Here is a 25,255-nt window from a genome sequence, read left to right on the forward strand (position 1 = left end):
CATAAGGCATGATAGACAGGTCTACAACTTCATCCTAAATTGTCAGTGAAGAGATTTCTCGTGCAGAAATGCCCGGTACACCACGAGCTTTTACTGTGATGGCGATAACACGGTGGACTTGGGTAGCATGTGAATTTTTTCCTAGGTGCTTTGATGCCCTCGTGACAGCCCCGTGGGTGAGCAGAACAGGGCTCGTTATGTCCATCTTCCAGATGGGGCTCGGAAAGGTCAGGGATTGCCTACGTGCGAGGTGGCCATCGATGCCAATCTGGGGGGCAGGTGGCCAGGCTGGCGGCTTGGTGTTCTGTCCATTTGTGGCAGCCAGCAGGGCCCATCTTGGGCGTGGGGAGCGGGGGGGGGGGCGCTCCAGGGAGGGAGGTGTGAGCTAGCAGCTGTCGTGTCTTGGCTTTAAAAAAAAAAAAAAAACAACAACAAACTTGGACTTCCTCAGAAACCTTGTTCTCTTAGGTCATGAGACTGTGAGCAACTACTGGCAGTGTCTTGACAGAGAAATTCTGGGTTTAACAATTTTCTTTCCACAGCTACCAGGTTCCAGCCCTGCTGAGAGAAGCACTCCCCTGAGGACCCCTCCATGCCCCCCTCTTTTCCCTGCGAGTCAGGCCCGTCCTCCTTGTGTCCCCAGGAATGTGGTGCTCGGAGTGGGTCTCATCCTGTGGGTCTCAGTGGCCAGAGAGACTGTGCTAAAGGCAGGGAGGCAGCAGGTAGAGATTCCCGAAAGGAACCGAAGTTGTGTTTTAATTTAAATTCTCTCCGCCTTTAGCCTCCAGAACCTGAACGGAGCTGCTTGAACCTTTAGATGCAAATGTTGATGCTTAAGAACACCGGCCACTTCAGCAGCAGATCTTTCCCCAGGAGAAGCCAAGAACATATGTGTCCCCCTGGCCCCCTCCCCATCCCCACAACACGGTCCGCAACTTAATGATGCAACTAACACCCGCCTCCCCTGCCCACAGCCTGCGGTCCCGTCCACCTCCTGTGACGTGTCTGTGTGTGTTTGATGACCGTGGTCTCTGTGGCTGCTTGTTTGTGGATGATGTTGTATTTTAGTGACCCTGGACTCACTTTCCTGGGCGGGTGCTGAGCCGTGTCACCATCAGCCCCTCCCTGCTCCCCGGTGCCCCCCACCCCCTGATCATCTCCCACTCCCGGGAGCCTGCTTTTTCCCTTGAGAGACCAGTCCCTTCTCTTGATGTAGGGGTGGGTGTAGATAGGGGTAGGGGGCATGGGTGGGGGTCTCCATTTGTCTCGGGACTTGGGAAGGTTTACATCACCTTCGTGATCCCTCTTCACATGGCCTCTCTTCGCTTCCTTTGCAAGAGCCTGGCTCCTGAATTCTAACCCTGACCCGAGTCTGTTCTGGGGTCTCTCCGCAATCAGAGGGGCGCAGCAGGGAGCTGGTGAGCCCAGTTTTGCCTCCGGGCAAGCTCTGCGCCATCCATGGTCGTTTCCTCTTGGGGCTTCCACCACGGAGTCCTCATCTGCCCTGCACCAAGGAAGGCAGAGCAGCCCGGGATCCCGGGGCCAGGGCTTCTACTCTGCCCCTGGGGAATGTGCCCCTTGCATATCTTCTCAGCAATAACCCTGTGGGCTCTGGAACCCTCCTTCTCTCCCCTGTCGTCCCTGCTTCTGAGACTCCCAGCTACAGCCCGGCTCTTCTAGACTCAGATTCCTGTCCCTGAATGAGGTCTCTGGTAGGCAAGGGCTGAGAGGATCCACTCTGTTGGGGCCAGCACTCTGGGGGCGGGGGCGGCAGGGGGAGCAGGGGTCCTTTGCTTCTCTGCCCCCCGTCCCACTGCTCAGGCAGCAGCGATGACTCCTGCACCGTTGGCCTGTCGCCGATTAGAGCGGCAAGTGTGGCAGCTGGGCTGCAGGTTAGAGACCGGGCAGGTCCGCGCAGCCCTGCTGCGGAGGGAACAGCAAGAGGCTGAAAGTCAGGAAGGATGGCAAGTCCAGCCAGACCCCGCCCGTCCCATCCATCGTGTTCTCGTGGAAACTAACCAAACCGCGCCGCTGTGACCGGGACTGCTGTTCTCCGTGTTGTGATCTATCCTCTCAACAGCAAAAAGGAATAAAATACCATTTGTTTCCTAGTGGCTCTGAAGTGCTTTCCTCTGTGTAAAGAGCTTGAGCGTGTGTAGGGCCTGTGGGACACCCCCTTGGTCAGAGGGAGGTGGCGGCAGCTGGGCGGCAGCCAGGTGGTGTGTGTGGTCCAGCGGCGCGACACTGAGCCTCTTCCCTTCCCCTGGACCCCTCCTCACTCCTTCCTCCTCCAGCCGCCCCCTGCTCCTGGGTCAGTGGCCGAGGCTCTGCCCCATGGCGGGACCTGTGCCTAATGCATGTCCTGCACAGCACAGAGTCACAGTGGCTCCACCAAAGACATGCTGGCCTAGAAAGAAAGGCTCTAACCTCTCCCTTTGGTCAGTTCTGGGGCCGCCACCTAAGGACTTGGCAAAGAGGGTGTGGGTGGGTCACTTGGGTTATGATCAGAGCTCTTACCCTTTCATCTTTCTCTAAACCCAAATACTGCCTCCTCCTCGATGAAGCCTTCCTGGACTTCAGGTAGAATGAGCAAGTCCCTTTCTGTGCTCCGGTTCACACTGGTTCCTGCCTTTATCTTCACATTTAGTGCTCCGTACCTTGCCTCCAAACTGTGGAGTCCAGGTGGACAGTGTCCATTCATGAATCAGCTGTGGTGACACAATAGATGGCACATAGGGGCCAGGCGTCACCTACGGTGTCCTCCCAGAGATGTTCCAGTTCAGTCTTTGAGAAAGTACTGTTGGCCAAATAAGCACAGCTGCAAGCTGATTCTCTGGGAGGTCACTGCTGGGCGCCCCCCAGCTCTGGGCGTTTCGTGTGTTTGTATTGCAAGACACAATTCCCAGTGGGTAAGGACTAATAAGTCTTGTTCTAAAAGAGTGTCTGGGACACCTTCACACCATCCCCCACCCCCAAATCTTCAAAGAGTCTAGATTCTGGGAGTTGTTTAGAGCTACAGAATTGGCAGGTGCAGGTCCTGAGTGACATGGAGGTCCAGCTACTCCCTGGCCACCCCTGGGATGTGCAGAGTGCTTATCCTACTTCTGCAACTGCCCTGCCCTCTGCCCGCCCCCCCCCAGGTCTTTGAAAAGACTGGGGCTTTTCATTGAGATCTTAGCTCAATTTTGTCAGAGATCATGGGGGCTAAAAAAAAAAATCTCTGGTTGCACCTAAAGTTTGTAAATAAGCGACCATTTGCGGGTCAGGGAATCGACAAGTCTGGTGGCAGTTTCAGAGCTTGGCCCGAAGAAGACCCTGAGGCCCCAGGAACACAAGAGATGATGGATATACCTCTTCACATTCATTATTAAAAATAAAACGTTAAAATAAGTGTGAGGAAATCTAATGGAGGAGATTCTGATTTTTCTCACAATGATCATGTTAATGGCAGAGAATGATGTTATTCAGCTCTGGCGCATCTAGAAAATAGTTGTCCCTCCTTTGCCAGACTGTCGGCACCCACTTATTTTCCCTCCTGATAACCCAACCTTATCTCTGAGGCAGGTAGGATATTCATACCTTACAGATTCTCTGCTAAATTTGTGGCTGGTCTAGGTCACAGCCTTGAGGCCTGGAGGGACGAGGAACAGGGCCTGGCTGTCTGTCTCCAAAGCTCCCTCTGGCATGCCAGGCGGCCTGGTTTCCCTCTGCAGGAGAGGGCTGATGTCCAGAAGAAGAGGATCACAGGGCATGGTGTGACCACATCTGGAACCTGGCTGGCCCTTCAGGGCATACACCAGCTAGACTGTACTCTGCGTCTTGTGGCCTGGAAATAAGATGCATAATGACGATCAAAATAATGGCAATAATATTATTATTAATAACTACATAAAGCAGCTAATATGTGCCAAACCCTGCCCATGTCACACAGCTCAACTCATTCAGAACTCACAGCCCTACCTGGTGATATCTCAGTTTTACAGAGAAGGAAACCATAGCTCGGTGGGACTGGCCTGAGTTTGCACTCCTGGGGACAAAGCCAAGGTCCAGCCCAGATCCATCCAGCTCCAAGCCCATCTTGCTCTGTGCAGCAGAAGAAAGGATATAGACCCATTTGGGTGCATATGGGAGGAGCAGAATTTGGCCTTGTGTGAGGGAGTCCCTGGTTCTCACAGCTGTGATGATCCCAAATGGGAGTGAGCCCCCTGTCACTGGGAATGTTCAAGAATGGACCCTCTGACCAAGAGGGACTATGAGAATCTACCCGGGATGGCCAGATCTACCCAGGTCCGGGCTCAAATTGAGGACCATCTCCCCTGCCTCCACCCCAACACCCACTCACAATGGACAAGCCCTTTCTCCCTCTCTGGTCCAGGGCTGTAGAGTCAGGGAAGAAGAATCCAGAATCCAGGCATGGATTGCCATTTGATGTGTGTCTTCCCTCTGGACCAATGTTCCATGCTGGCAGGACCATGTCTGACCAGGCAGCCCCGAGGCCGGTGACTGATATCTGTAATTTGGTTGGATATAGGAACTAAGACTTGGTTATATAGGAGAGCTGCCATGCTGTGCCACTTCCCAGAAGGGAATGCTAAGTCCCCAGGCCTCAGACACTGATTCCCAGGTGTCCTGCACATCTTACCTCCCAACTACTGCCCCCTCCCCATGAATTCCACTCCAAGGGTTTTCAAGCCTGTTTGCATGGAGGTGTTTGTGTTATTTAACACCACATAAAAATAGGTCAATCTGCCTTCTGGGCCCCCGGGCTGTGACCCTCCCCACCACTCTGGTGTGTGTGGTTTTATTGTTTTTGCTTTTGTTTTTGCAAGTTGTGGATTGGAACTTGCCAAATTGTTCTTGGAAGAGAGTCAGAGGCAGAGCGCAAGCAGCAGGGAGGGGTGGGGGGTGAGGGGGATGCCAGGCTGAAGGACACGCCAAGGTCACTGGGCTCTCTCCTTCCTCTGGGGAGGAGGGCTCTGGCCTCCCAGTGATCGTGGGCTGGCAGGGGTGGCCGGGCAAAGCCAGGGTGGAGGGCTGTCCAGCTCTATCTGGTTCACCCCACCTTGTCCCTGGCTGCTCTGCCTCACTCTGGGCCCAATGAGAGAGAGAGAGAGCGCGAGAGAGAAAGAGACCAGGTGTGTTTGCCTGAGCCAGGGGAGGAGCTTTGGAAATACCTGTCTCCAGGCCACAAAGAGGAAGAATGCCACCTCTCACCATTAGTGTGATTCATTGCTGTCACAGCTAAACTCCAGGGGAGCAGAATCAGCCAGCTCAAGCCAACCGGCTGTTGATTTTATGGAGCAGGCCCCAGCCCTGGGCCTGCTTGCACAATAATGGGGCACCTGCCAAGACAGTGATGGCAGAGCAGGTGATGCTGGATCGGATGTCACAGACGGCTTGGGCCGGAAGGGGTGGCAGGGGGAGGGGCCCCTGCACTGTCCTGAGGAGTGGGCTCCTGCCTCCGAGCCAGGCTTGGAGGCAGGCAGGCTGGCGGGGGCGAAGGAAGCTCAGGACATTCCCTGGTAGTCCCCTCCCCTCTAGCTGTGTAAGCTTAGGCACACCCCAGCATCTGTCATTTTCTTTGCAAAATGTAGTCCTTTCCTGGCCAGAGGGTAAGCTGGGCTCCAGTGTAACCCTGGGAAAGCCACTTCAGCCTCAGTTTCCTTACCTGTGCAATGGGCCCAGCAATACTTTTCCTGTTTCCTCACAGGTCACAGTGATACCGTGGACACACTGAAAATTCTACGTGCAGCTATGATTGTATTATTAATATGTATACTACCTCTCATTCCCTTACGCATCCTTTTTTTTTTTTTTTTTTTTTTTGCATCCTTTCTTTGATAGCGGAATGCCCCTCCTGCCTGTCAGACCTGGGTTTGAGTTCTGGCTCACCTACATCACAGTGCAGTTTCCTCCTCTATTAGATGCATACTACAGAACCTGTGTGGCTGAGTCATTGGGAGGAACAGAGCAGGTCCAGGAGGCAAAAGCTCTTTGGAACTCTCGAGAACCATGAAATGGATGGAATTGTTACCAAGTGAGGATTTCTGGGCACCAGACTTTGAGAAGACACAGGCATATCACAGACACCATAAGCTGAGTTCTTGCAATAGGCCAGACTCGGCCACCTGTGAAATAAATGACAAAGATGGTTATAAAGCCAGATGTGAGCCATTTGGGCCACATCAGCATAATCCAGAAGGTCACGGAGGGAAGGCAGGAGCAGAGAGGGTGGGCTTGCTCCTGGAGGTCTTCCTGCAGGTGGTGAGCCGGGAGCTGCTTTTCAGAAATAAGGAGGGAGGGGCGCCTGGGTGGCTCAGCCAGATGTGTGTCTGCCTTCAGCTCAGGTCATGATCCCAGGGTCCTGGGATTGAGCTCTCTGCTCAGTGGGGAGCCTGCTTCTCCCCCTCCCTGCTTGTGCTCTCTCTCTCTCACTTGCTCTCTCTCTCTCTGTGTCAAATAAATAAATAAAATCGTTAAAAAGGAGGGGGACGTGGTTACTAGGAGGAGAAGGACCACAGCTGGAGAGAGCAGCCCCTATTCTAGTTCAAGCTCAGACATGAGTTCTGAGAAAAGTCAAGAATGCATTTCTCTCCAGGGTATTCACTGCGGGAGAGGTGGGTCAAACAGGTTTGCCCTTGTCACCAGCTGTAGAAACAGAAGAGGACGTCCTCATCCCTTGCCAGCTCAGGGGCAGAAAGCCTCGGTGACCTTGACTTTCATAGTACATTGCCCTTTGGCAGCTCCCAGGACCTGTGTGCCCCACGGCTCAGGTCATCTTGAAGCCAACACTTAAGGAATGGACCCTCCAGGACCCACCTCCCCTGGCCTCGCCTTATAAGACCCCAGTGACCCTGGCATCTGCGGCTACAGCAGGAGACAGAGCCAACACTCCTTGGGGTTTGGGACCTCTGGGCAGCACGGATCGGCGTCTGGGCCCTGCCGCCTTCCCTGCTGAGGGGCCATGCATGCCATGCAGCTGCAGACGTACCCCAGCCCGGAGCCAGGGCTTTCTTGGGGCTCTGGCTTCTTTCCAGCTGCAAGCCGACACCAGGAAGACTGCTGGGGACCTGGGGTTCAAGGCTGTGCACGCTGACGTGCAGCCCCAGACATGGGGGGATAGCAGGCTGGAGAGTCCCATCTTGGGAAGGCGGGTGGTGAGGGCCTTTGCCTTTTGAGCACCAGGCAGACGATGCTCGAGTGGTGTTCCAGCCTGCTGCCTCCCTTGCCATGGAACCCAAAAGTGACCACCCAGACTATTGTCCTGAGACTGAAGATTCAGGGGACAATGGAATGCTGCCTGGAGAAGACAGGGGAGACTGAGGCATGACAACCAAGGATATTGTCCCACTGGGTATGACAGTGATGGAAGAGGGACTAGGACATGGGGCTACCTCTCCATGCCTCCCAAAGATCTCCTTGGCTCCAGCCTGGAACAATCAGACAAAGCGAGTGTGGCTTGGGGCGGGAGTCGGGGGGTCTTGGCCTGCCCCATAGCCTTTCTGGGACAGCACTCCCACCTCGTTTGGCCCCGTATCCTGAGAAAGACTAAAAGAAGAAGTGCAGCCAGACCCCAGCAGTGACCAGCAGTGCTGCATAGGTGCAGGGGAGGAGAGGAAGGTTGGGGGTGCTGGGTGGATGGTAGGCTGGCAGAGATTGTGCTGAGGGTCAGGGAGGGGAAGGTGCTCTGGGAACATGCTTTAGAGATCGTCTTGGCAAGGGACTGAGCCCAGGGAGGGGATCACAGTGAGGGTCCTTGCTTCCTTGAAGGCCATCTCGGGTGTGGGTAATGAAGTCGACATTTGCTAGGACCTTCTCTGGCCAGGCCTTCCACCTACATCATTTCAATTCCTACAACAACCATGCAAGGTAGGTGCTTTGTCCCATTTTACAGATGGGAGAAGAGGACCGGAGAGGTGACCTTCCCCAGCATCACAGAGTCCACAGTGAAGAGTCAGGTTGCAAAGGGGCTCATGTGTGGTGTGTCTGTCCCAAGGGGTGCCCCGGCATGGAGAGATGCCTGGGAGGAGGGGCTCTCCTGGGCGTCTCTCTGGGGACCGTGGGGTGTGGGCTGAAGGAGCCGGGGAGAGACAGCAGGGCATCTCTGAAAGAGGGGCACCCTTGTCGCCAGTGTCAGCCAGGCCGATGACCTCAGCTGGAGGAGGACAAGACATCTGAGGGAGGACTTGGGTGTGAGCAAGAGAGAGTAGACCTGCTTGGCTCTTCGCTCCAGGTTCCCCCTGAAAGGAGAAACAAATGCTTTCACAAAAATGGCTGTAGGTCTTTGGGTGAAGCACTGGGGGGAAGTAGAGGGTTGGGGTGAGAACTCCCCAAGGAGGACTCTGAGGGGGGGGGCTGTTGGCAAGGCATGGGGGTTGCTGACCACCCCCGTCCCTCTGTGGGAATAAACTAGTTCCTGTTACCTATTACAGGGCAGGGGATTTCAGGGGAAGAGGCTGTTTAGGCAAGTTCTGGGGCCTGTGTCACAGGAGAGAGGATTTCACATCCAGGATGTATTCAATAGTTTAACAAAACTAGCGGTCCACCCTGTGCCCAGGAATCTACGAATGAGCACAACAAACAAAAATCCTTGCTTTCCTGAAGAAAAGAAACAAACAACTAAAGTAGGGATTTGAGATATTGCAGCGAGTGGGGGTGAACATTTTAGATTAGGGCGCCAGGAAGGGTCTCTTCTGAGTCAATCAACAAAGAGAGACATGAGCAAGGTTAGCCAGGAAGTTCTCCAGAGATAGAGTGTTCAGGAAGACGGAAGGGCCAGTGCAAAGGTCCTGAGGCAGGAGCATGCCTAGAGGGTGAGAAGGCCATCAAGGAGACCAGCACGGCGGGAGCAGAGAGAAGGGGCAGGCAAGTTGGAGACAAGGTCAAAGATGTCGTTGGGGCCGGATTAAGAAGTGCTGTATAGGACACAGAAAGGACTTTGGTTTATAATCTGAGCCCTCAGAGGCTTGGAGCAGGAGGAGAGAGAACCCTTTGTAGGTGATGAGGATGGGTGGGATGACTTTGGATGCCCTTTCCAGTTAGCCAGTCCGTGGCACAGGCTCTCCACCTGGGGTCGAGATGCCTTCCTTCACAGCAGGAGGGCCCGGTAGGGAACACAGAATGTGTGTAGGTGTGTGTTTGCGGGAGGGTGGGAAGGGGCTTCCGGCTGAGATCTTCACGTTTCCGAACCACTGCTGTTTGGCCCAGGTAGCTTCCGCAGTGCCATCTAGCCCCGAGATTTCTCAATCTCTCCAAGTGCCCAGCTTGGAGGATCTCAGCTCCGCAGCCCCGAGCTGCCCAGGTGTGCAGGTTCCACCTGGGAACAGGAGCCAAGGCGGGTGGTGTGAGCAGCTCGGCCCCCGGGCAGGGCCCTCAGGACAGACCTCAGCACCCCCAGATCACTCTCCTCCAGGCCAGCCCGTCGCTTCCAGAGCATCTCCCAGCCTGGAGGTGGCTCTCTGGGGGTGTCATTAGTCATCCCCTCTGGGCAGGAGACACTGCTCAGGAGGGACGATGGGGAGGCAGCTTGTTGTCTGACTGGAGCTGGAGGTCAGAGACTGGGGACAGAACCAGCATCTCCCAAGCCCTGCTTTCCAGGGGCTGCTCTGGGGTGGACAGGCAGGGTGGCCCACAAGTAACCGAGGGACTGAGCGGCACCCAGACTGCTTGTGGCGACCTTGCTCCAGGCCCTTGGAGGCCGCAGAGGCCGGGGAATAGACTTGGTTGAGCCAAGGCAGGAGGCCCGCCGTGCAGCTCCCTGTGGGCTCCGGGTCCCCCTGGGGACGGGCCCTCTGCTCCTCCCGAACGAGAGGTGCTGTCTTCCGGCCCGTCCCCTCTGGCACCAACCGGCAGCCCTCGGAGGCCTCGTTAGGCTGCTACCGGCTCCAGCTGGGCCTCCTGTGTGCGGCGGTGGGGCTGACAGCAGAGCCCGTGGAAGTCCCCGGGGGACGGGAGGGGCCCCAGCTGAGGATGGTTTGGCCACCACGGAACTGCTCACACCAGCTTCCCCTCCTGGCCCCAGCTGCTCCCCATCTCTACCCTACTACCTGCAGCTGCTGCCTCAGTCTCCCCAGCTGGGCCCTGGAAAGCACCCCTGCCCCACCCAGGGTGGCTGCTGAGGGGCTGCTGCCATTCTGCCCATTTCGGGGGACCCCCAGCTGCAGAATGAGATCTGGGGGCAGGATATGTCAGGGCGAAGGCCCTACCTGGCTGGAGGGTGGAGGTGCAGCTGAGTAGGAGCTTAGGAGGACCACAGATAGCTCTTGGGGTCTCCCCCCATCACCCCTCATGTGACCTTTGCAGGCACCCCAGGCTTCCTGGAGGCGACCGGCTGTGGCTTGCTTTGCTGTGGCTCCCAGCTTCCCCCTTCCTCGGGTGGAAGTCAGAGTCTCTCACGTGGATCCCTGGCCCCAGCCCATCCCCACTGGGCTGGCGGGCAGGCACCAGGTGAGGGCCCCCGCCAGCCCCTCCTCCCTGCCTGTCTCTTCCTGCCCAAGGGCCCCACTGAGCCGTGGGGGAGGGAGTGCCGCACTTTGCAGCCAGGCCCTTGGCAACCGGTGCCTCACTGCTCTCTTCCACCCAGGACGCGGCTGGCGGCTCCTGCCATGGACAGGTGGTACCTGGGTAAGTCCCCCGAACCCCAGGCCTCCGGCCCCTGCTCAGACTCGGACACAGGTGTCCACCTCCTCACTTTCGGGTGCACCCACCTGCTCCCCAGAAGTGCAGGAAAAGCAGAAGCGAGGACAGGCAGGCTTTCTCAACAAAGGCATCTCAAGGTGGAGCCCTGGACATGTGATCTCTGCTCTGAGCATCTCTGAGCTGCAGGAGCCGGGAAGACAGCTTGTCCTATCTACCCACCTGTCCATGGGCGGGAATTCTAAAGCCAGGCTGCCGGGTTCAGGTCTTGTTTTCCCCACTCCCTAGCCGCCTGACCGTTGGCAAGTTGTCTCTCTGGGCCTCGGGGTCCTCTTCCATGAGATGAGGATGCTGACGGCGGCTTCCTTACCTCTTCCTTACCTTCCTTACCGTTGTGATGATCACACGGCTTGATTTTTGTTAGGTGCTCAGAACAGGGCCTGGCACATGGCATTAAAAATGCAGATTAACAACTTGTTTTTCCTATTGTCCCTTTTGTCTGCCACCACCTCTCCCTCCGTCTACCTGAACTTTCCACCTATTTTTATACCCATTATTGCATAGAATCCTCAGTAGCTTACAAAAATGGACAAAAGGCACTAAGATACTGCGAGAATGTGTAGTAAGGGGCACCGTGTCCTGTGGGGAGAGCTACCGTAGCTTTGGGAGCACAGCTTCAGGGGTCTGGCTTTCTAGCCCTGGTTTTGTCACTAATGGGATGTTGTGGGCAAATCCCTTGATCTTCTTGGTCTGCCCAGTGGGGCTGATGCCACTGCTCTGGTCCCCTCCAGCAGTCGTTGCAGGGAGAGAATGCTCAGCCTCAGCTTCTCCATCTGTAAAATGGAGCAAGCATGGAATCAGTGGGGACAGTGCATATAAAGTACCTGACACAGGGCGCCTGGGTGGCTCAGATGGTTGAGTGTCTGACTTTTTTTTTTTTTTTTGGCTCAGGTCATGATCTCAGGGTTGTGGGATCGAGCCCTGCATGGTCTCTGTGCTCACGGGGAGTCTGCTTGGGATTCTCTCTCCTTCTCCCTCTGCCCCTTGCTCATATGTACTTGCGCTCTCTCTCTCTCTCTCTCTCTCTCTCTCAAAATAGATAAATAAATTTAAAAAAGAGAGCCTGACATGGTCAGTCCCTACTAACCATTAGCTGTATTGTCATATTCTCATGAATATTCATCGCTTGGCTCTGAAAGCAGAGGAGAGTGGAATGGGTGTCGGCCCCTGGTGTGCAGGGTCATGGTCATGACCTTCTGTCTCCATCTCACCCCCAGGCTAATTTGCTGTAGGGCAGTTGGCTTTCCTGCGCCCAACAGCTAATGTTCAACAGAAGGTTAATGCCCTGTATTTTCCAGTCGACCCAAATATGACAGTAACAGTAGTGACACTTGCTGTGTACCAGGCTCCGTGCCCTGCTCTTTACCTGCATTATCTCCCTTCTCCTCACAACAATTCCCTGAGGTCAGGAGTGGTCCCATTTTACAGACGAGAAGACACAGAGAAGGCACAGAGAAGTTCAGTAAGCCCACAGAGGCCATTTACTTAGCAAGTCAGAGAAGCCAGGGGATGAACTCACACTTGAATCCCCTGCCACCGCTCAAGGAGGGTTAACGGATGGATTAGTTCCCTTTGGAAGGAGCAACCCATCCTTGGCTGCTGACTGCTGGCTGGGGCCCCTTGGCTACCATTGAGCATTAACCTCTTCTGGAGGCCAGTTCAATGGACTAGAACCCAGCTCAAGGTTATAAGCACCTGGAGTACCCAGCCTGGGGATCCCCAAGGCGAAAGAGGCCACCACAGAGCAGGGAGGCAGCCTCGGAGGTGGGGGAAAGCACCTGACTTCTATACTTTAAGGCCTGCCTCTTCCACCTTGGCCCCTCACCAGCTGTGTGACCTTGGGCCAGGACCCTACCCTCTCTATGCCTCGGATGCATCATCTGGAAAAAGGGGAATAACACATGGCACAAAGAGACAACGGGAAAGTGTTTTGTGAGTTAGAAAAGAAGACATTGTCCTCGTGCTGGGGCCTGACCCCTTCCTAAAGGAGCCCACGGTGCAACACAGGCAACTGGCCCAGGAAAGCTAGATTGTAGAAGGAAACAGCCAGAGGCCGCAGGGAGAGAGATTAGTTAGGGATGGCTGGAGCCTTCCGGCCTGAGGTGTGAGCTGCTGGATGCAGCCCCGATGCATGAAGGAAACAGCAGGCACCGGGCAGCAGAGGCCTGAGACATGACTGTGCACGGTGGGCCATGGGGAGGCACCCAGGGGCGGCCTCAGGGGAGCCCTGGGTGCCAGGTAAGACCAGGCACCCGAAGCAGTGGTCTCCACAGTGGTCGGGGAGGTGGGCCGCCGCTGGGGGTGAGGGTCCCTGGGGGCCCCCCCGACACGGCCCCTTGAGCTCTAGTAGACCCCGAGTGGATTTTGGAAGTGCTCCTTCCCTTACTGTGCTGCAGCCCCCGCCAGGGCTTCTCTGGCAGGTGGAAGAGCCCCGTGGCCTACCCATCCCCTACCCTTCTCTGGAAATTTCCTTCGGGAGGGTTTGGAAGCTCAGCCAGCTCCTCCCTGCCCCTGCCTGCCCGCACACCTCCTGTGGCCTCGGAGGGAGCCCCTGCGCTCACACGAGGGCTTCTCTTGTGACTCGGGTAAATATTACCTGGCACTGTTAATGTTTAATGCCCCCACCTCATCCCCGGCCACCCCACGGCCAGCCACTCTCCCCGGAGCGCAGGCAGGAGAGGGCAGCAGGCACCAGCCCAGTCTGCTGGGGGATGGCAGGGGTGTCGATGGACAACGGTGAGTGTGTGTACGTGTGTGAGGCAGGCGGTGGCCTCTCCCTGGCCCATCCTTTGGAGGGATGAGTGGGGCCACCTGGCGCCCCTGCCTTCCGGAGTCCCAGCACCCTTCCCCCATCCTTGCCAGCCTCCTAAGAGGATTTTCTAAAAATTGCCTTGAAAAGGGGATCCTGCTTTAACTCCAAAGGAGTATAGCTCGACAGACAGAACCCTGGGGCCCAGGTGAGAGCTGGGGCGTGGGGGTGGGGACCAGCTCCCATCCTGACCTTCTGGCATGCACCTATCCCGGGTCAGGGTATCTTTCTGGACTGTCTAAGCTCAGAGCAGGAGCTGGAGGGGCTCAGGCTGGCTTTGGGGCCAGAGCTCCCAAGTGTGGGATGCCCCCAGAGGGATCGCATGATGGGGGTCACTTGGGCCTGGAAGCCAACAGGGCCATCTGTTGACTCTGGTGGGCTTAGAGCCAGATCTAAAAAACATGAGGGTTTGGTTGGGGGGAGCTCATCGAATGGCTTGAGAAAAAGGATGAGGGAGGAGGCGGTTTCCTCGTATGAGGGGAGCCACCAGCCTAGTCATGGTTCTGGTGCCAACTCCCCCATGTGACCTTGAACAAGACCTGAACTGAATCTTGGAAACAACGCTGATGGGCTCCTGCTGGGGACAGGCTCCTGGGCCCCCATAGGACCAGGCACTAGCCCCTCCTGGCCAGAGGGGCTGCCCTGGGACAACTGGGCTCACTACCCGGGGCACGGTTCCGTACAGGGCCAAGACGGGGCTCGAGCAGGGCAGGAAAGAGGGGCCATCCTTTGACAGGGCAGCAGAGCTCTGGCCAGCGCCCTTAGGATGCCCCGAAGCAAGCATGCTCAGTTTGTAGGGCTGGAGGGCAGAGTTGTGACACCTGGTGCTGAGCAGCACCTTCTCGGGTGGGCGAGACCCCAGAAGGCATGGGGACTGGACCACACTTGGCCTAGAAATGCCTCGTGCCTCCTGACCATCTGAGAGGTGATGTAGCAAGGGGGTTAGGCTCCTGCACTCTTAGCAATCTATTGCCTGGGTTCAAATCCCAGCTTTCCCCTTCATGCTGTGGAACTGTGGGAGCATCACTTAACCCCCCCTGTGCCTCCAGCTTCTAGGGATTATATTGGGGTCATATTCATGCTTCATGGGGAGAGGTTGCAACGGTTAAAGGAGCTGATGTTTTCCTAGCTTTCGCCTGGCATGTGGTAAACACTATACATTGTTTCTTAAAAGAATTTGCTTCCCTTTGAGGATGGAAACATAAGAAAGAAGAATCTAGAAACCCGAGTCCAAGACCCAGTTCCGCCCCCAGCTTCCATGGGGGACTTTAAGCAGGTTCAGTTTCTCCTTCTTCTGTTCCGTGGAAGCGAAGGGCCTCTCTGTCCATTCATTCCACAAATATTTGAGACGCATCTTGCAGTTGATTAGTCTACAGGGAGAGAGAGGCTACGGGGGAGTCCGACGGGAGGGGTCTCTGTCGACCTTCCTACCACCGCAGGAAGCAAGGAGGGGAAAGAACCAACCCACCCAGGGTTGCCAGAGGCCCCGCAGGCAGCACAGCACCCTGCTTCGGATGCTCGCTGTGTGGTCCCGGGTTCACTGTATCCAAAGCGGCCTAGGACGGATGCTTGCACCTGCAGTGGCCTTAGCAGGCCCGCCTCTTGCCCACCTGGACCCTTGGGCCCCTGGGATGGGAAGGATGGGAGTTCCACTGTTTCTGTGGCTGGCTCAGCCTGCCTCTGGCTCTCCCCTCAGGTGGCAGCCCGAAGGAGGACGTGGACCCATTCTACTATGGTAAGCCCGGTGGGGCCCCCCTCCCCCCCTTCCTGAGCCTGCCACCACCCACAGCCCCCCCACTTGCCCCCCTCTCCTGGTTATCTTTCCCTGGTAGCCTGGGGCTGCTGCTGGGGTGGGCTGTGGGGAGGGGTGCCTGGGACGAGCCACCCACCTCCTTGCCCCCTCCTTCTCAGACTACGAGACTGTCCGCAACGGGGGCCTCATCTTTGCTGCCCTGGCCTTCGTCGTGGGGCTCATTATCATCCTCAGTAAGTGGGGCTGGCCTCATATTGGAAAGGGCTGCCACAGGGGGGCCCCAGGTGGGGGTGGGGGGAAGTCCTCTCACCCCACTTCCTAGATGCCAGAAGGGAAGTGAGTCTCTCGGCTTCCCCCACTCCCCCATGCAGGGTGACGCAGGGTGCGGGAACTGAGGGCCACCCCATAGACCCCTGCGCCTGGGGACGCCTCCCTCCTGGGTCCCTGGACCGCGCAGAGGGAATCCCCTTTCCTCCCGTGCGCCCTCTGGTGGTGCTGGGGGGGGGGGGAGAGCCGGCTGCGTCCAGCCTGGGACACTCCAGCCATCTGGGGTTCAGGGCAGGAGAGGGAACCGAACTCCACCGGACACCTCCCTTGGCCGGATCTGGGCACTCTCCCTTCCTGGCATGAGCTGCGTCTCAATCCAGTTAATCCTCTCAGCAACACGGAGGCATGGCCACTACGGTCACACTTGTCGGAGGAAAAGCTACCCACCCCCCACCTGGTGACAGGTGCACCAGCTTGCCCCTGTGGTTCCACAGCCAATCCGAAGCAGAGCCGAGTGCAGCTGACCCCAGGGGTGTCGCCCTCCCACCCTACCTCACCCCACCCCATCGACTGCTGGAAAGCAAGCGTGGCTGGGAGCCAGGGCATTGGACCCCACTGCTAGTTTGCCGTGTGTGGCCCCCCGACTCCCTGGGCCTCAGTTCGCTCATCTGTTAAATAGGGATGATCCCACTTATCTCATAAAATTAGGGCTAGTGTCCAAGACATGGCAGCCAAGGAAGCACCCAGACATAGGCACAGAGTGTTCTAGAGGAGAGAGAGGTCCTTGTGTATCTCCCAGCCCCAGCAGGCACACAGCAGGGGCTTAGTAAATGCTTGTGGACTTGGTCTGGTGCAGCCAGAAGAAAAATAAACAGAAATTCGACCTCCTCTGGGGCCTGGGATCCTAGCACATCCCCGGTTAGTGCCCTTCCATCTGAGGGCCTCCGTCTGCAGACACGGCTGCTCTCGCCAGCTCGGAAGTGTCTTGTGGGCCTGCACACAGGTGCAGGGGGCGGACAGGCCTGAGCAGAGATCTTGGCTCTGGACTTCCAGATGTCCTCCTCCTCCGAGAGCGAGAGCCTACTGAGCAGCTACTCTGTCCTCAGCCCCATGCTGGGGCACCGCCCTGGCCCAGCTCGGTCACTGCTCCATGCGCTCACAGTCTACCAAGGAGCCACTTCAGTAGAAGTTTGTTGATTGACTGACAGCCCAGCTGACTGAATGCTTATGGCCCAGCCCTATATGCAGACCGAAACAGTCAGTGTGGGTCTGGGAGGGGGGTGGGGGGGGCAGAGACTAGAGGCTATAGTGCCGCATCCTTCAGGGCAGAGAGGCTCACCTGGGAAGCAAGAGTGGATGGGAACTCTCCTCTTTTCTCTCTTCAAGGTAAAAGACTCCGCTGTGGAGGCAAAAAGAAGCACCGGTGAGTGCCTGGAGGGTCCTGGAGTGAGGTGGGGACACCAGGCCAGGGGTGGGCGGGAAAGGGGGGCCAGGTCTCCCAAGCCTGTGAGGAGGGGGGTCCCAGACCTCAGGGGCCCCAGACTCGCCACCTCCCCCTCTGACCTCCTTGCCTGTCTTTCCCTCCTCGCCCCAGGCAAGTCAATGAGGATGATCTGTAATGACAGGTAAGCTGGGGAGGGACAGGTGAGGGGGGAGCCAGCCATGGCCGTGCAGAAAGAAGGAGAGCTGGGAAGAATGTCAGGTGGTCTGCAACCCACCCTGGGTTTCCAAAAGATGGCCAAGCGCCTGGGGTGGCGTGGGTGGCCCAGGGAGGGGGCAAAGAGGAAGGTGAGATGAGGAAGGGATAAAACAAAAATCCCTGCAGCCCAGATCCCGTCTTTGTCTTTTCAGAGTCAGCGGTGCTCCCAGGGCAGGGGGGCCTTTTGGGAAGCCTTCCCTGAGCTGGTGACCTTTGTCCCCAGCATGGCCAGGCCCTGGGGCTGAAGGAAGCGCCAGGCTCCACGTGACCTCTGGGTCTGCTCGGCCTCCTCCCACCCAGGCCGCCTCACGTTAATAATAAAGCCAGCCTCAGAGAGGCTCCTTCCCCGGCTGCCTCCCTCCCTCCTTGGCTCCTGTGCCTGCCGTGACCCACTCCCCTTCCCTTCCGAGCTGGAGAACAATACAGCCCAGTCTCTTGGTTTTCAGTGACTCGCTCAGGTGCCCATGTGGCAGGAAGTTCAGTATGACAGTCACAGGCCTCTCCTTGACCCCTGAATTGCCAGGAGCCCCGTGGGCAGAGGACTCAGCCTGCCTTCTGAATGCCAGGCGGAGGTGAAGCGTTCACGACAATCGGGTGCTCCTTGGGTATCTGCTCAGGCCCTGGGTGCTGCTCCTGGAGCTCTCTGCTGGGAGCTTCTGCAGACGTGCCCTGAGCTGCCAAAGTTGTGGCTGCTTGTGACCACAGTGTGTGCTCTGCTACCTTCCATGAGCACCAGTGCGCCAGGATGAGTCTGGGGGGCCTGGCACAAGCGCCTCGGCATACGCTGTCCCCCTACCCACCTCCTGACCCTGGTGCTAAGCTCAGGCCACTCCCTTTCTACTCTTGGGCCTTGGGGACTCCCACTGGGCCTGTTCTCAGCCACCTGTCTGGGTGCTGCCTTGGTTGATCCTGGGGCCAGGGTGTGGATGGTGAAGGTGTGACCTTGGCACCCTCTCTTCTAGCCCTGTCCACGCTGGCAGGCACCCACCCAAGCACAACTTGAGCCACGAGGGTGTCAGGCTGCCTCTCCTAGCAGCCCCCGACTTCCTAAAGCCTGTGGCCCCCTTGCAGGGCAGCGTGCTCCCCTCTGGCAGTTTCTGCACCCGAAGGAGCCTATCTTCCCTCTCCTGCTCTTCCTGTGGAAGGGATGGGGTGGCTGGATCATGGCACCACCTAGTGTCCATTTTCATCATCCGGGTCTGTAGGCATGCCGGGGAGGGAGAGGAGAACTTGGCAGGGGAACCCACACAGCAGCACATTAGTGGAGTTTTAAATGAACTGGGTTGGGGGTGGGGGGTGGTCGTGAGTTCAAGCCCTACGTTGGGCGTGGAGCCTACTTAAAATAAAAAATTTTTTTTTTAAAAAGTTAAAACATTTAAAATGAGCAGGGCATGTTTGGGGCCAGAGGCAGAGTAGGCCACCGTTCCATTTCAAATTAGTTTCCTTGCTTTATTGTACCGCTCCCAGGTCCTGAAGACCGCCAGCCGTCACAGCGCCACAGAAGGCTTCGACACGCAAGGTCCTTAGGGAGCAAAATAGACAAGCTGCACTTTTCAGAAAGAGAGACTGAGGCCCTGGGAAGGGCAGTGACGTGTCCAGGTGACACAGCCAGCCCTGTATCAGGGCCAGGGCTAGAAACCAGGTCTCTGGCTCCCATTCCAGCATTCTTCTCCTGACACCTGGGGGTGGTGGAGCAGACCCCCCACGGGTCCCCCATGGGCTAGGAAAGCAGAGGGAGAAGAGAGAGGGTCTGGCTGCCTGCAACTTGGGGCCAAGGTCTTTGTGACACCCTGCTCCAAATGTGGGCTCCCCTAGGACAAATAAAATGTGACAGGATGCACCCTTAGATGGAATTCAGTACTTCCAGACACAAGATGGAGCACGTACTTGACCTGCCCACGATGGAGGGAGAGAGATAGGTACAGGCGTGGGGTGGGTCTGGCCAGGGGCACTTTCTCGAAGGATGCTGGGTCCTGAAGCTTCTTGGATGAAGCAGCAAGACAAAGTGGAGGAGGGGGTGTTCTAGGTCTGTGGCCCACCTGGGAAGAAATAAGAGCAGTGCAGAGGACTTACACTTCTAGAATGTTCTATCACAGACCTCTGAGGGTACCAAAGATGGAAGGGAACTCTAACTGCTCCACAGGGGAAATGGTCCCAGGTGCATCACTCAGCTCTCCAAGCCCTGGTGCAAATCCTCCGTCCTTGTGAAATGTGAGGCTGTGTTGGGTCTCAGGTGGTGTACCCCAGAGAACCCAACCACCAGACACCCAGCATTCCCTGCAGACTTATAGAATATGAATCTTGGGGTGGGGCCCCTGAATGCTGATGCTTAAGCTCCCAGGTAGCCCTGGAGGGTAGCTGGGGCTGAGAACCACTGATCTAAGTGACATTCTGAGGTCTGTGACCCGTTCCTGGTCCAGGGTCTTTATGAATAGTTTTCCTTCCCTCTCCACAAAGGTCACAGGGACTGGGAGCTACTGTACATTCACTTCACTCTGGGATTTTTCACGATTCAGACACAAATTGGGTCATAAAGAGCAACCAAGCCTGGTAGTGGTTGAATGAATTACTCTCCATCACCAACAGCGACAAAACCCCCTGGTCGGAGGCCATGCAATTCCCATTATCACCACCAGAGGGCGCATGTGTCTTAGTCTAAAAGCTCCTTCAAATCTGGTCCTTTCCAAGGCCTGGGGCCCTTTGCTGACAGTTGGGCTCCCTGAATGGTCTTCCAGGCTTCCTGGGAAAGCTGTGAGAGCTCTTCTCAGTCTGTTTGCACGTCCCTCAGGTGTAACAGGTGCCCTATCCGGGGTGGTTCTTGGCTGTGGGCCGCGGGCCCTCTCCTTGGGGAAGGCAGTGATCATGTGCGGTCTGCACATCTCCCCCAGTGCTCGGGGTAACCACAAAGCCTCTAACCCCATAGTCTGAGCTAATCAATGTCATGAGCAGGACCTGAGAGAGGCAGAGGCGGCAGGTGGAAGAGTTTGGTTGGTGGTCTGAGTGGCGCCGCCCAACAGAGATCGGGCCACAGAGACTCTGGCTTCATGGACGAGATGCTGGTCATGCTTGACCCCCCACCCCCCAGGAGAATTCGTTCTGGAGGCAAAGTTGCAAGTTATTGGCCTCCTAGGTGGGCACAGCTAGGGGGTGGGGTGGGCGATGGGAGGCAGGGGGAACAGATATGAGGTGGAGACTCAGAGGGCCCAAGCAGACTTGACCGGCCTCACGGTCTGGGGAGAGGGCCAGGCAGCACCACCTGCCCAGTGGTGGCCTCACCCCGGCGCCCTCAGGAAACCCTGCTCTGGCTTTCAGGGCGTAAAAGGTACGCGCTGGCCTTGGATTATAATCCTAGGGCCATGGGGTCTTCTCCTGAGCCTGCCCTGCCCTGGCCTTCCCTCACAGCCTCCATACACAAGCACAGCTGGGCTCAAGGTCGGGGGGGCAGTGCTAGCTAGTGGTGCCCCTGTCCTCAGCTGCCCGACCTCACCCAGCCTCTGAGCACTCGGCTTGGGGAGCTCCCGTACGTGCGGAGTGGGGGCTGAGAAAGATCTGGGGCGGGGGAGCAGGAGATCCCCTCTTGGATCCTCTGGCTCAGTGGCCTGGGCGGGGTGGGGAAGCTCTTTTCCCTGCACTTGGTTTTCCCCATCAGAGGGACAGAGGGCCTGGACCAGATGGTCCCTAATCCTACAGATGCTGAGATGACCTCCCTTCCAGAGTGAGGGTACCTCTGCCACGGGCCTCTGATTTTCTAAACTTTCGGACCTCGGGAGACTCCCCCTCATCCCCAGCAATCCTGAACTCTCCCGGGCTGAGCAAGGAGGGGGTGCCCCAAAGAACCTGCCCGGAATTTCTACTCTGGTCCCACCTCTGTCGGAGGGAGTGGGGTGTCTGGGCAGATGGGGATGGAATGGGGGCCGGAGGGCCTAGCAGAAGAGGGCCCAGAGCAAAGGGGAGCTGAGTCTCCACCCCCCCCCCCCCCCCCCGCCCCAGATGCTCCCCTTGCTCCTCCTTGCTCCGGCTGGCTGCCACTGGAGGGACGAAAGGCCTCCCTGTTGATCTGCGGCCCCAGGCAGCTCAGCCCTGAACTGCAATTCAGCTGAGGCTTCTGGGGCGGCAGTGGTGTGCCCCTTCTCCATCCTCTGCTGGACACGCACCTGGCCAGGGAGAGATCAAGGCAAATGCCACAGCTGCCAGGCCTTGTCTGGTCGTGGAGGTGAGTCCGCAGCTGGAAAGATGAAACAGGTAGACACCCGGGGCCAGGACCACAGGGGCCTCCATCCAAGCCCTTGGGAGGGCGGTTCTGAGCCCTGAGCTGGCCTATGAGAGCCAGAGGGGCACCCAAGTGACCCAGCCATGGAAGACAGCCCTGGCTGAGGCTCTGTGCCCCCCTCCTGGACTGGGGACAATTGACAGTTTGACAGTTGAGCCACTGAGGGCTTGGGAAGATGTCCTACTTAGAACTTGGGACCTCGGTGCCCAGGACTTCAGCCCCCACACTAGAGGGGTTGGGGAAGCGGTGAGGGAGACCCAAGTGAGGGGTTGTCCCTCCAGGTGTGGATGGGCTTCGTGACTGGAAGGAGCTGCCTGGGGTGGGGGTGGGGCAGCCCCCAGGCTCGCTTTGGCAGCTTATTTTTTGTTAATCTATTTATTTTTAAAAATATTTTAATTATTTATTCATGAGAGACACACAGAGAGAGGCAGAGACATAGGTAGAGGGAGAAGTAGGCTCCCTCCGGGAAGCCCGATGCGGGACTCGACCCCCGGACCCCGGGGTCACACCCTGAGCCACAGGCAGACACTTAAGTGACTGAGCCACCCAGGTGTTCCTGGCAGCTTATTTTTCCAGCGTGTTGGCCTGAGTGGCCTGAGTCACCCTGGGTGACTTCCCCGAGTCCTGCTCCCCCAAACCCAGAGGCCCCCAGGTCTGCGTCTGTATAGATATCTGTAGAGCTCTAAACTTGGTTCCCTTTTCAAGAAATTCTCCGTCACTTCCCCAAAGGGCTTCTCTGGTGTCATCAGGAGGAGTTCCCCAGGTGACGGTGGCAGGGGAAGGCAACGTGGGGTGGAAGCTCCGAGCTGAGGCAGTCTTTTGTGGCCTTGGGGCCCCAGCAGTTCAGCGTAGCCGGTGCCTGAGAGGTGGAGAACTGGCCTCTCTGGTGGCTTTGCCCTCAGCCTGCTGTGTGACCTTGAGAGGGCCCTAGACTGTCTCTGGGCTTGGGTTCATGAAAGGCAAACACAAGACAACACCCCAGGCCCCGGCTTCAGAAGCCAAGGGGTGAAGGGAAAGGGCTAATGGGGGGGCTTTAGCAGTTCCCTTGTTGCTTCCTGCCCCCAGGAGAGCCGTGCTCAGAGACAGCTGCGTGTGTGTACTTGTGTGTGCGTATACACACTTGCTTCCTCCCGGTGGTGAGAGCAGAGGTACCCTGCAAGTGGTGAAGGCAGACAAAAAGCCACACTTGACAAAGCCTAGGAGATGAGGCTGGCTTGGCCCCGAGCCAGGAGCATGTTGAATTCTCTCGTGGTCTTTGTCTCCTGAAAGGCCTATCCATCAGCAACAGAGTCGTGCCAAAGCAGCCTGCATGGGAGTGGAGTGTCCTCTGCTCTGAAGTAAATAATATTTCAGGTCTCACGTCCATGGACCATATGCTCCCAACACCGTTAATAACATTATCAGGGAATGGCTGCAGCCCTTACACGCCTGCCCCGGGTGTGAGTGGGATAGGCCCAGCTGGGCCTCAGCTACTCCGGACCTCCTGACCTGTCCTCCCCGGCACCGCCAGAGACGTGCTGGGGGGACCCCCCCAACTCTCTGGATTCTGACCATCCCTCTGTAAGGGGAGGAGAGGCCTGCCTTACTGCCCCTGTCTGATGGTTCACCCACCAACCCCCAGAGCCCAGCCTGTCCCTGGCACATAGTAGGTGCTCAGTAAGTGCTTGCTGAATGCGCACATGACCGGCTGACCACCCTCCCACTTTCCAAGGGGCGAGGAGGGCCGCTGGGCTTAGCCATCTGGGCGGGTGGCTGGAGTGGTGGTGTGTGTGCACTGGCTCAGGATGCCATACTGGGCACCTCTCTCGGGGACGGCCAGCATTTCTTCCTTGGCATCGTGGTAAAGATCATAGGCTTTGACCCTTGGCTTCACTAATTGTGAACTGTTAGGGACCCTGGGCAAGTCCCTCCTGAGCCTCGGTTTCCTCAGTGGAGAGACAATTTCTAACTCTTGGTGGTTCCTTGCTCCCAACCAGTCTGTAATGAGCCGAGGCTACACTAACACTCAATGCTGCGGCATCTTCCTGGAGCCCTCCAGGCGTCTCAGCCCCTTCCCTTAACTGCTTTAATGTTTGTTCTTCAGTGTGATCTTCTCAGGACACTGTCCAGGAGGACCAAGAGGCAGGGGCCCCCGAGTCCCACCCTCAGACTCACCAGGTCCCAAGGAGAGGCTGGTGCAACCAGAGGTCTCAGCCCCAGACACTCCTGAGCACCACAGAGACCTGGCCTGGCCTGTTTTTGAGAAGGTCCCAGTCCCAGGACACCACTGCCAGCTTGGTGTGGGCTCCCTGTGGGCCCCCAGCTCCTTTGAGACCAGCGGAGGGTGCTCTATGGTTCTGGGGCCAAGACCAGGAGGATTTGGTGGAAAAAAGTATCTTGATTACAGGTTTCCCCTGTGTGTGTGTGTGTGAAGGAGAGGGTGTGTAAGCACCTATGTTGCTAGTGGTGTTGGAACTGGGGAGGAGCCAAGCAGGCCAGGAGGTTTGGAGGGACAGGAGTGTGGCCCCAGCCTCTGGAGACCTGGGGGATGGGCTGTCTTCACCCTGCCTCTCTGCAGACTCCTCTCTGGCCCCTCAACTAAGAGCCGGGACCTGGATGGGAGAAGGTCATTTGTTCAGCCCTTCCAGTAACTCTTAGATGCCAGCATGGAAACAGCCAGGGCAGGGAGCAAGCCCAGACTCCAGCTCTGCCTGTGACGTACCATGTGGGGTGAAGGCAGGGCCAGTAGGGTGGAGAGCCCAAGCTGTGTGGTGGAGTAGGCACCTTGCAGCACCCCATCCCCTCCTGTGACACTAGAGGGGAGGCAGGTGACCAGACTTCCTGTGCAGAGGTTGTGGGTGAGCAGTGGGAAGGCAGCCAGGTGCCCCTCCAGAGAGCAGAGCACACCCCAGAGCCCAGACAGAGGAGGGAGGAGGCAGGCTCCTATCCTTCCCAAACCGCCCTCTCCAGGGAGTGGAGAGCCCATGTTCTGGGCCACCCTAAGTGGAACCCATCCACCCTCCTGGAGCTCCACGATGAGCCCCTTCAGCAGATGAGGCAGGACCACTCTTGACCTGGGGTCACCTCTCCTCACATGTGAGGTGATGCCTGACAGTTTAGGAAGACTCACTGTCTTCTAGATTTGATATTTTCCCTCCCCTCAAACTGTGCAATGAAAACGCGATCAAGCGGGAATAGTAAGTAGAAGGGGTGCTGATCAGGGGGCAAAACAGACTTGGGTTCGAAGCTCACCTCTGCCACCGACTAGCTGGGCAGCACTGGACAAGCGCCTTAGTGTCTCTGATCCCCCCCTTCCCTCCTCTGTAAAAGGAGCCTCATAATACTCAACTCATTAAAGAGATTGAATGAGATCACGTATAAACGAGCCATAGAGTACTAGGAGAACGCAATGCGGGTTTGAGGGATGCAGCAATGTCAGCCCAGGCTTTCACTGAGTTGGGTGATGGCATTCTTTTTCAGTCACTCATTCAGCAAAGTATTTAAGCATTTGAACATCCGAGGATGTGCCAGGCACGGTGTTAGGTGTTTCGACAAGCTTACATGGAAGTTGTTTGTGAAACCACAGAACCTAAACCCATGAAGGATTCTTCTAGTCCAGTGTTTCGCAGAGGCCAGTCGCTAGTCCCAGGCTATGTTTACATGCTCGTCAATGGCCCGGGACATCATATAGATCCCTGGTTTATAGTCTGGGACTTCTCTGTCTCCCAGCGCCCCCAACTCCCCATGCCCATGTGTGCATGCACATGTGTGTGCAGTTGTGAA

At 57.0% G+C, this 25,255-nt stretch overlaps 2 protein-coding genes and 3 long non-coding RNA genes across 13 annotated transcripts in view; 2 read left to right on the plus strand and 3 right to left on the minus strand.

The window, feature by feature from the left end:
- Positions 1-2,111, plus strand: part of FXYD6 (FXYD domain containing ion transport regulator 6) — a 30,968-nt gene extending 28,857 nt beyond the window's left edge. For both annotated transcript variants that reach the window (XM_025465369.3, XM_025465370.3), the window contains exon 8: positions 782-2,111. The gene's annotated coding sequence lies outside the window, so the exon portion shown is untranslated. The remainder of the gene's footprint in view (positions 1-781) is intronic.
- Positions 1,442-10,426, minus strand: LOC112671260 (uncharacterized). 3 transcript variants are annotated; one of them, XR_004816128.2, is made up of 5 exons: positions 10,206-10,426; positions 5,893-6,128; positions 4,343-4,510; positions 3,580-3,826; positions 1,442-2,708 (listed from the first exon to the last, which is right to left on the minus strand). It is a non-coding gene; the product is annotated as an uncharacterized LOC112671260 (long non-coding RNA). The 3 variants fall into 3 exon arrangements; XR_003143475.3 differs by lacking the exons at positions 5,893-6,128; positions 10,206-10,426 and adding an exon at positions 5,215-5,342; XR_003143474.3 differs by lacking the exons at positions 5,893-6,128; positions 10,206-10,426 and adding an exon at positions 5,175-5,339.
- Positions 6,862-19,076, plus strand: FXYD2 (FXYD domain containing ion transport regulator 2). Of its 6 annotated transcripts, none has more exons than XM_025465361.3 (8): positions 6,862-7,354; positions 10,303-10,446; positions 10,583-10,623; positions 15,201-15,239; positions 15,416-15,490; positions 16,911-16,947; positions 17,119-17,149; positions 17,376-17,574. In XM_025465361.3, exons 1-8 carry the CDS (start codon positions 7,327-7,329, stop codon positions 17,431-17,433), a joined length of 453 nt encoding a protein of 150 aa, XP_025321146.1. In that variant the 5' UTR covers positions 6,862-7,326; the 3' UTR covers positions 17,434-17,574. The 6 variants fall into 6 exon arrangements, with proteins under 6 accessions (XP_025321146.1, XP_025321149.1, XP_035572719.1 ...); XM_025465364.3 differs by lacking the exon at positions 6,862-7,354 and adding an exon at positions 7,848-7,869; XM_035716826.2 differs by lacking the exon at positions 6,862-7,354 and adding an exon at positions 8,398-9,301.
- On the minus strand, positions 11,508-16,925 carry LOC125755094 (uncharacterized). The gene is made up of 2 exons (XR_007410643.1): positions 16,864-16,925; positions 11,508-14,891 (listed from the first exon to the last, which is right to left on the minus strand). It is a non-coding gene; the product is annotated as an uncharacterized LOC125755094 (long non-coding RNA).
- Positions 18,673-21,664, minus strand: LOC112671262 (uncharacterized). The gene is made up of 3 exons (XR_003143476.3): positions 21,378-21,664; positions 19,111-19,262; positions 18,673-18,745 (listed from the first exon to the last, which is right to left on the minus strand). It is a non-coding gene; the product is annotated as an uncharacterized LOC112671262 (long non-coding RNA).
- Positions 21,665-25,255: the final 3,591 nt, after the last annotated feature.

This window comes from Canis lupus, chromosome 5 (assembly GCF_003254725.2).
Source record: "Canis lupus dingo isolate Sandy chromosome 5, ASM325472v2, whole genome shotgun sequence".
In the NCBI taxonomy this organism is placed as follows: Eukaryota; Metazoa; Chordata; class Mammalia; order Carnivora; family Canidae; genus Canis; species Canis lupus.

Excerpts from the sequence above, each read along its gene's own strand:
- FXYD2 (XM_035716826.2), top strand. The coding sequence starts at position 9,079 with ATGCCTTCCTTCACAGCAGGAGGGCCCGGTAGGGAACACAGAATGTGT. Across the intron at positions 9,302-10,302 it reads CGCAGCCCCGAGCTGCCCAG|GCACCCCAGGCTTCCTGGAG; the intron begins GTGTGCAGGTTC and ends TGACCTTTGCAG. Across the intron at positions 10,447-10,582 it reads GGCTGGCGGGCAGGCACCAG|GACGCGGCTGGCGGCTCCTG; the intron begins GTGAGGGCCCCC and ends TCTTCCACCCAG.